The sequence below is a fragment of the Sinocyclocheilus grahami genome, unplaced genomic scaffold (genome assembly GCF_001515645.1).
Source record: "Sinocyclocheilus grahami isolate Dianchi unplaced genomic scaffold, SAMN03320097.WGS_v1.1 scaffold1027.1, whole genome shotgun sequence".
NCBI lineage: Eukaryota > Metazoa > Chordata > Actinopteri > Cypriniformes > Cyprinidae > Sinocyclocheilus > Sinocyclocheilus grahami.
Window position 1 is genome coordinate 156,690 of NW_015506206.1, and position 9,788 is coordinate 166,477.

The window sequence follows — 9,788 nt, forward strand, 5'->3', positions numbered from 1 at the left end:
TGAACGTGCACGTGGAGGAGAGCGCCGCCGCTGACGTGGTGACTGTCTCTTTGACTCTTTCTCGCGTTTTCGCATTTCTTCCTGCTGCTGCTTCTGGGACAGTGTCATCGCCTGCATTGTCATCTGCTGAGCCTATAGGGAAAAATAGATTTATCTGTCTACTTTACATTGAATGAACTCATGTTACAAACGTAAGAACATAATAATGTTATACCAGAAGCTTTACTCACCAGAAGCAGAGCCTGTTGATTGATAAAGGCCTGCTGCTGAGCAGCCATTTGCTGTGAGTTGACAGCCGGAGTTGCAGCAGGCATGGCTTGTGGCATCGCAGTTGGCATCATCATAGCTACATCCGAAACAAGCAGTAGGAAGAGGGTAAGAATTTAACAGTTTATGCTATCAGAGAAGCACAACATCAGCAGGATGCTTACGTTGCATGGGTTGCATCATGGGCATAGTAGGCATCATGTTTGGCATCATTGGTGTGGAAGCATAGCCAGCCATGGCAGGATTCATTGGCATTCCTAATTGATAAGGGGAGTAGACAGTCCAGTTACAAAATAAATTCTAATGTCAGGTCCAAAATAAATGTCAGGTCTTATTTTAAATATTAAAATTAAATAAAAAAATTAAACTAAATAAAACAATAATTAATATTGAAACGATTAGATGTTAAAATGTAAATAAATTACATTAACTAAAATGTAAACTAAATTATATTATATATAATCATTCATATATTTATTTTTAATTTAAATTGTTCTACTAAAACTGTCATTGTATACTATGAGCATTGTTGGCTCTATTAAAAATTGCTTGTGATATTCCTCATTTGTAAATTGCTTTGGATAAACAAGTCTTCTAAATGGATAAATTAATAAATATTGTGTAAATAAAGTGTTTAAATTCAGCAATCTTATTTGTTACCATCAAATTGTATCATTTTTATCAGCATTATATTGGCTTCACTGCTCTCTAAATATCTGGATCACTATCGATCGATCACTAACACAAATTAAACAGATACAAACTGTACCTGCTCCGGTGTACATGCTGGGCATCATACCGCCACCTCCTCTCATTCTACGATTCAGCATGGCCATTCGTTCAAAGTCCTATCAATAAAAAGCAAATAAAAATGCAGATAGTAAGACCTCAGGCCAGTCCTCAGAGATAAAAGGCAATACAAGTAGATCTCAGAGTTAATAAGTGCCAAAGCTATGCAATCTTTGCTGGCTTAATAAATGTTAACAGTATATCTGTGTAGCCTAGTGATAAGCACATGTGCTCTGACATGTTGAGCTGTGCTGCTCTTGCAGATGACATGAGTTTGAGTGATGACTCGTGTTCCATCTCTATAAATGTAAAACAATATATTAAAATAAATGTATAAATATAAAAAAAATCTACAGTAGCATTTAATTTAAAGAAAGACAGCACAAGCACACTTTTCATTTATAATTCACTAAAAATCAACAGATATATTGCTCTAAACAGATATGTTGCTGTAAAATAATGACTTTATTATTAATGGTGAATTTAAAGTAGCTGCCAGTTAGACTATAAACTGTACAATAATGTTTATATATTTGAACTGGATGATACTGACCGGAGGACCCTGATCAAACACAGAATCAAAGAGGTCATCAACATAAGCATCCATCTGTCGACCTCGAGTTCCTGAAAGAAAGATTGTTTCAGGAGAGTCCTTTATAAAGTCAGAGTGAAACCATCATTTTATTTACTCTACAGGGTGAGCCGCTTCCCAACCCTCATACTGTAGCTTTCATTCACTTTGATTTCTTTTAATATCCCTCTGCAAAGCTATGCAACAGATCATGACTCATCTTTACTGTCTGTTTCCTAGTAATGGTTGGACACTCACCCTGGGATGTGGAAGAGGGTTCATAGGTGTCCCATGGGGATGCTTCAGAGGAGGGGAAACCAGGGGCTTGCATAGAGGGAGCAGGTGGTATAAAGTCATCCAGGTCGGTGGTTACCATACTGAAAAAAAGACATAATGGATTAAAAAAAGAAGGACTTAAGCAGTAATTTCACAGTTTCCTTTTGAATGAACTGTCAGCACTGAGCTATATAGAGGCATACCTGTTGCCTGTGTTGCTAAAGAGGTAATCGGTTTGAGTGGGTGGGTGACCCAGAGGCACATCAGCCTCAACTCCAGCCAAGAGATCCATTACAAAATCACAGCCAGCCAGGTCGGTCCAGCCCTCCCCAGCCAGCAGAGACACAGACCAGCCCCGTGTAGCTTCTTTCAGACCCCTGAGAGAAAAAAAAAAACATGACATTAAGAAGTATTAGAACTAAACAACTAAATTAATTACATATTAAATAATTCTGTTGTATATATTGCAATTTTAAAATAAAATAAATTACTATTAAATATTGCACTTCATTTAAATGTATATTCGTTCAATTGATTTAAATGACAATTTACCAAATAAATAATTATTTAGTATATAATTACATGTAAGTTTATAGTAATTATTAAACATATAACATTTTTAAAGTACATTATAATTTAGTTAACTTAATGATATTAAATATTAAACAATCTTACTAATCCCAAACTTTTGAACAGTAGTGTATATTCAAATGTCAACAAAATTTTTTGTTTTGACCTCAAGATTTTGGGGTCAAATATGTCACAAAATAACCTAGAAAGCTAGAAAGGAACTTTTATTAATGCTATTTTAAATAAATAAATACATACACACATACATATCATTTTGTTGCATTATAGAAATGAAGATTTTTTTCATGTAAAAAATATTTGAAGATAAATATAACCTGGATGATTTTTTTTTGCAAGATTCATCCACAAAAACAGACATATTTATCTATTAGCTACCTGTAGCTAAGAAGCCAAGAGGTCAATTGTTCTCCTGTGGTCCAAGACTCCACCTCCACAGTTAACCTTTCCTCTGAAAAATAAAAAAAGTTCAACATCAAATAAACACCATACTTTAATAAAACATTTATACTCCAACATATTAAGAATAATTGTTTCTCTTGGAATGAACAGTGAAACTGGGAATCCAATATTTTTTGCTGATAATCAGGTACAGCTCATCAGCTCAGTTTTCTAAGAAAGCTACAGCCCTCACCATTGAAAGTGTTAACCTCCACCACCATCTTTCCTTTTCTCTGATTGGCTGTCCACTCGAGTTGATTCGGAGGGTGTCGTCTGCAGGCAGGGGAGGGGAGCTGGAGGGATGTGAGGAGCTTGTGCTGGCACAGAGAGCGATACTCCCCTGGACCTCGGTCAGACACATACCTGACAATCATAATAAATATTTTTTTTAATTCTGAAGATAACCAATAGCTGTACAGAAACACTAACTTCTGTCCGGCCTTATTTATCTATTGATCAATATGCAATTTAATAATCTGTATAGTTTATTTAGAAAATAAAAAATTGAATAATCGACCAATGGCAATGTTATATCAGTCCACTCTCTTCCTGTTCTAAAGACCCCTCTTTTAAGTTTGTAATACTATAACTAAAGACATACTTGAGCAGGGGTTTCTCCAAAGCAGGAGAGGGTGTGAAGGCACTCAGACAGCAGGCCAGGAGCAACCAGCCCCGCAGGGCACTCTCTTCATTATCCCCGTCCCAAGTGCGGTACACCAGTTGTGCTAGAATCTCATCTCTGATGCTGGGCCGTAATTGGCTCTTCTCCACAATATAGTTCCCTAAGATCTGTTCTTGCCATCCTGTCAGATCAGAGTCACCTGTGAAACGCAGGATCTAAAGGAGATGAGAAAGGATTAATTCAAAATCCAAGATTTCATACCCAACATTTCAGTATTTTAAAAAAAAAATTCTCGAATTTCTGTGGTAAAATATTTACGCAAAACACGTCACTATGTTTTTAGGTTCTGTACTGACCAGTTTGTAGATTTCTAGAGCTGTGCGGGCATCATCAGGATCCAGAGACGTCAGAGGCTTCTGAAGCGGAAAACCCTGCGGGTGGCACCATCCATCCTAATGGAAAGGAAAACAGATAACTGCTGTAAAAATGGATGAAATTGATTCACAGGTATGGAAATTGCTTGTGAAGCGGAAGACCACAAAACTAGGTAGGACGTTTTTTAAGTTCTACCTTCAGGACTGTTTTGGCATATTGGGAGAAAGGGTGTCTGTCAATGTCTTGGGGCAATGAGAGGTTGTGGTCTGCTTTGACCTGTGGCAGAGCTACTTCTGTTACTCCTGACCCTTGAGGACGTCCTGAAAGCCATCATTGTAAATGTGAATACAAATATGGGCAAAGTTTTTACCCAAAGCAATACAATTACTTCATATTATGGTCATATGACGTTGCTAAAAAGAACATTATTTGGTGTAATGCAATGTGTTTATGCGGTTTAAGGTAAAAAAAACACAATATTTTCCATATACTGTACATTATTGTTTCTCCTCTATGCCCCGCCTTTCTGAAACACGTCGATTTTTACAAAGCTCATCGGTCTGAAAAAGCGAGGTGTGCTCTGATTGGCCAGCTATCCAGTACGTTGTGATTGGCCGAATGCCTCAAGCGTGTGACGGAAATGTTACGACCCTTACCATACTGTGATGCCATCTCCCAACAGGACGAGACAATTCCAATAAAACCCATTACAAATGAGGCATTTGTTGCATCCAGGGGGACATAATTACTGATCATAATGACTTATACTGTCTTTTTACGCGTTGCGTATCGTGCTGCGTAAACTTCATTTGAATGTGAACGATGTCAATCATTCTAAAACTGAATACTTTTATTCAGCAAAGATACATTAAATTAATCAAAATTGACAGTTACAAAAGATGCTTATACCCATCAAAGAATCCAGAGTTATTTTAAACTGCAATAATATTTCACAATATTCCTGTTTTTACTGTAGTTTTGATTAAATAAAAGCAGCTTTGATGAGCATTACAGACTTTTTTTAACTGTAGAGTTTTGTCAAATTTAAACAAAATCAGCTGCTGCTGAATTAAAAACACCGTTGAAGATCTTGAATTCAGTTTAAGTTTCACATGGCCAAACCATTGAAAAAATAATTGTGAACAGGTTGCTGTTCATCAAAGTTACTTTGATGACAAAAAAAAAATGTCCACCGTCTCTTGATTTTATGTCAATTTTGAAAAGCTAAGAAAAAAGTTCACATTTCACTTTTAAGCACTTTTACAAATAAATATGGAAACCCTTTTATAGTACTTGCACTCAAGTGTGTTTGACCTATTACTTAGATTTTTAATTGAGTAAAATTACACAGTACTTATATTTCAGTTTAAAGTATAATCTCAGTACTTTTAATTGGTTATCAAGTATCAAGAAACTCACCTGCTGCACTGCGTAATCTGGCCGACAGGTCTGCCGGGATCTCCAACATTCCCACATCCTTCAGGTAAAATATAGTATTTCATTCTTTTGTCTTGTTCAAAATTAACGTTTAACTCTGAAGTAACCGGTTAAATTATGTCCAAGTCCATACAAATCAGATGCTCAGAGACCTTGAGCACACAAGTCAAAACAAAAGAAAATAAAAAAAATCTATAAACATGAAAAGATTCAGAGTGTCTCACCATCTCTGAAGAGGCAGATGTAGGTTTTGCTGCTTGCTTCACTCTTGTTCTATCAGTATGTTCCTGATCAAATCAAAATACAATCAAAAACACAATCTAACGTTAAAAAAAATCCATTTGCATATTGTAGTGTTTCATTCCTTCTTGACTGAACCATTGGACATTTATTTTGTAAAGCTTTTCCACTAATTTATTCTATTACCTGCCCACGGCATCGTATACAAAGGTAAACAGGACTATTCTTAGCAGCTGGCCTTCTTTTATATCCTAGGAAGACCCTCCCTTGACTCGCTCCTCCCCAAACAAAAGAATTACATGAAATTTGAGTCACCAAACCCCTTTTTTATCTTATCATTTAGTATTATCATTGTGTTTGATTGGCCTTTTCTTTTGCCAGAAAACAGTGTGCAGAAAATAAGCCTATTGATTTTTACATACTGTAGAAACAAATCTGAGAGTATTCTGGAGTATGGCCACCAGATACCTGGTGTTTGCCTGTTCCAGTGAACTATTTTTATATTAAACAATTTAACTTTTATTGGACAAGCAAAAATACTATCATGCAAAATATACACAAAGCTGTTAAACCCACTGAATGAGAATCACATCACAAACCAGTCTTACCACAAATGCATAACAATTACTACAAAGTGATTTGACAGCAGAGTGAGGACATAGTCCAAACTGTATAAAACAATGAGGGGTAACAAGGAAACAGAACTGAAAGCAGCAGGTTATATAACTTAGTGGATCATTTAAATATAACTCACTACCAGTCAAAGGTTTAGACTGATTAAGTTTCTGATAAATATAAATATATAATTTGTATTTGAATGAATTTGTTTACAAAACTAACATTTTTATTCATATTCTTTTTAACAGACCTGAGGGAAAAGCAGTCATTAAATGTCCAGAAAAATAAACATACTTAAATGTATTTGAAATACATTTATTTCATGCCAAGTATACTACATACACATTTACATATTTATGTACTTAATAAAATACCCTGCAATTGCACTTTTAGTATAGTAAACTGGTATACTTAAAGTCTGCTAAATTGGAACAACTAATTTTGTACTTAATGCACTTTAATTGTGCAAAAGTAGTGCTGAAGTCCAATTAAAGATACACTTAGTATATTTGATAGTGCTAAAGTGGAACTATTGCAAGTATACTTCAGGTACACTTGAAATATTTTGCATTTAAAGACCAATATTATTCAAAAATCATACAATCCTCATCAAAAGTGACATTAAAACACATTTTAGACTTAATATTAAGAAATGTGCATTGTGTACAAGTAGTACTCCAAATAAAGTTTAATTATAATTTTTATATCAGTAAATCTCGAGTTATCTGTCAGTAAATATGTTTATTATTATTATTATTATTATTGAGCAGAATGAAACAGATTAACAGCAACAGCTTGATGTAATGACCTACACAACAGCTGAGAGCAGTGACAGATATATACACACATACCGGAAAAGAAAAGGAGAGAAAAAAACCAAATAAACATAAACGAACACATATGCTATAAATGTATGGATGTGGTCATTTAAACAGGTACAGAGGTAATTGAATAGTTTCGTGAATTGTAATAGTACTTAATATTATCAATCAAATTTCCTTGTGTTATTGTGGCAAAAGATGAGATTATAGATGCAACTGCATTATGTATTAAGTAGACATTTTAAATAGTAATAATATTATAATATAATATTATACAGCAAAAAAAGCAATAGATGTGATCATCAATACAATGAGCATTTAAACATATCCCATTAAAGTGTAGTTGAGTAACCTCAGAACAATGTGCCATGAACAACCTTTAATGCAGGAACGGCTCGAATTTCATAGTCATTATATAGATGGAAACCGATCAAACATTCAATAATAGCACTGACAGATGATGGCCTACTTTTAAGATATGTCAGTAAATATGTTAATAGATTTGAACTATACTAAGTATGAAATAAATGTATTTGAGATATTACTTTTTTACTAGGGCATACAAGGGAACCATTTAAAATCATCCCATGATGCACCTCATGAAGGCTGAGAGAGCGTCCAGAGTGTGGAGATATAGATTTTGAGGAATCTCGAAAACATTTTAACATGATTCCCATATTTCCATTTGTGTTATATAATACTTTAAAAAACTTTAATATTATTCTACAATATTGAAAACAGCAATAATAAAGAATGTGTAAGTATATCATTACAAGTATAACTTTTTTAAAGTATGACATTTTTGACTGGTAGTGTAAAATCCCCCCCCCAAAAAAGCCAGAACCTTTTAGAATTTAAAAGCTTTTTCCAACACATTGCATACACTGCATTAAACAAATCTTAAAGTCTTACATAACTGATATAATCTATTTCTTATTTTCCGCCCTAATTTCTCTCTGTATCATTAATCTGTCTGTTTGCTACTAGCATGTGTAATATGGATAAATATTAAACATTACCTACCTAGGATGATATTAAAACAAACGTAGCCGTCCCCATGAAAAGTGCTCTTTAACTGATGAAATGAGTTGAAATCCAAACACAAAAGAAGTGGTGCTTAGGTGGGTCTTTGCAGGAATGAGAGTGAAAGGGCAGGCAGGCGGGCAGGTGGAGCTCACCTCACCTAACTCTGACATTTCTTACATGTGTACACACTCTTAAACAGCCCATGACGCACTAGAGAGACCAAACACGCCACATGAATCAGAGAATAAACATAACTGCATTAAAATGTATTTATTTTATTGTTTTTGTTGTTTTTACAAGAAATTGATAAAAAAAAAACATTCTTATGAAAACCACCATGCTTTTTATTTAATTTGAAATGAAATTGTATTTCGTTTTCTTATAGAGGTTGAGTAATAGGAAACAATGGGTGCCATTTTTTAGAGCCATAGATTGAATTTCACAATCTCATGAATTCACTCAGCACACAAACGGCCCAAAGTCCTTCCAAAGAGTAAAATATATTATAAGTCTCTTGATCTCTGATGCAAGTTCACACTATGACCTTACATGTAATGTAAGGAAACAGTAATCAATATTCAGCGGCTTGTATGACTAACTTGAAAATGTATTTGACTGTCATTGCACTAGATAAAATATAAAAGCGTTTGGCATGAATTAATATAATGATTACTATAAAAATTCATTATTTATAATGGGAGGAGTGAGGCTGGAATTTATTGCTTCGTATTAGCTTTCACATATTAATAACGTGGCCTTAGTTACCTAGCAATGGACCATATAGGTAAACAGCTGATATAGTGAAGTGTGTGAATTTATATATATGCAAATTAAGCCAAGAAGAAGCCACAGGCACACGGGGCAAAGGATTGAAAGAGCTAGATATAAGGGGAGAAATAAAAGCTCTCACCCTCCAGTGACGTTTCTTGATGGTGTCTCTGGTGATCATCATAGCTGCCCAGAACTGAGTGAAGGACTGCTTTAATTTCTTGTAGTACTTCCTGTAATAGAAAGAGTGCGCCACCGCTTCACATTCAGAATCTCATTCGATTTTCTTCTGTTTTTATCAAGCTCTCAAGGTTTATCAAATATGAAATCGCTGCACATACCGAGCCTGGTGGCCCCTGATGTGGGACTGAATGACGATAGCCTTCTGTTTAAAGAAACGAAAGTTTCTCCGGCAGATGAAGCCGCGAATGTTCCTCTGGATGGTGACTGCTGCCCATGTTTGGGTGCTACTCCCTTTTTCCTCCACCCGCTGATACAGACTCTCCTTCATAAACACCTGCGTGTGTTCACATTAAAGGAAATCATTAGAGGATGGGATCTTTAGTGTTAATGTAGTAAATGAATGAGTCAAAATAACCCAGGCTGTGGTAAAGAGTTATGTTACTGTACTTTAGTGAGTCCTAGTTGGTACTGGCCTTCCTCTGCTCCTGTAGTCTCCAGTAAAGTCACTACTTGCTCTTTACAAGACTGGTGTGCAGGTCTCTGGGCCAATAATACACCATATCTGAAATTAGACATAAAAAGTGCTAGAAAAATGTGGTTGAAACTCAACTATAAAGATAGTGGAGATTTTATGATGTACTTATACTCAGGGTTCACACACAATTTGACCAATGGAATTACATGAATTTTCCATGATTGTTAGTATAGGTGTGTGTGTGTGTGTGTATATGTGTATATATATATATATATATATATATATATATAT

The 9,788-nt window shown here is 35.0% G+C and overlaps 1 protein-coding gene across 1 annotated transcript in view; it reads right to left on the bottom strand.

Moving 5' to 3' along the window:
• myo15b (myosin XVB) overlaps window positions 1-8,134 on the bottom strand; it is a 19,402-nt gene extending 11,268 nt beyond the window's left edge. The window contains exons 1-15 of the mRNA XM_016251056.1: window positions 8,069-8,134; window positions 5,591-5,653; window positions 5,349-5,406; window positions 4,125-4,249; window positions 3,911-4,006; window positions 3,534-3,769; window positions 3,126-3,295; window positions 2,870-2,942; window positions 2,107-2,280; window positions 1,886-2,004; window positions 1,610-1,680; window positions 1,037-1,115; window positions 432-524; window positions 231-346; window positions 10-132 (exon numbers count right to left, since the gene is read on the bottom strand). Coding sequence (XP_016106542.1) covers window positions 10-132; window positions 231-346; window positions 432-524; window positions 1,037-1,115; window positions 1,610-1,680; window positions 1,886-2,004; window positions 2,107-2,280; window positions 2,870-2,942; window positions 3,126-3,295; window positions 3,534-3,769; window positions 3,911-4,006; window positions 4,125-4,249; window positions 5,349-5,406; window positions 5,591-5,593 — 1,536 coding nt within the window. The 5' untranslated portion in view covers window positions 5,594-5,653; window positions 8,069-8,134. The remainder of the gene's footprint in view (window positions 1-9; window positions 133-230; window positions 347-431; window positions 525-1,036; window positions 1,116-1,609; window positions 1,681-1,885; window positions 2,005-2,106; window positions 2,281-2,869; window positions 2,943-3,125; window positions 3,296-3,533; window positions 3,770-3,910; window positions 4,007-4,124; window positions 4,250-5,348; window positions 5,407-5,590; window positions 5,654-8,068) is intronic.
• Between the last annotated feature and the right edge of the window lie 1,654 nt (window positions 8,135-9,788).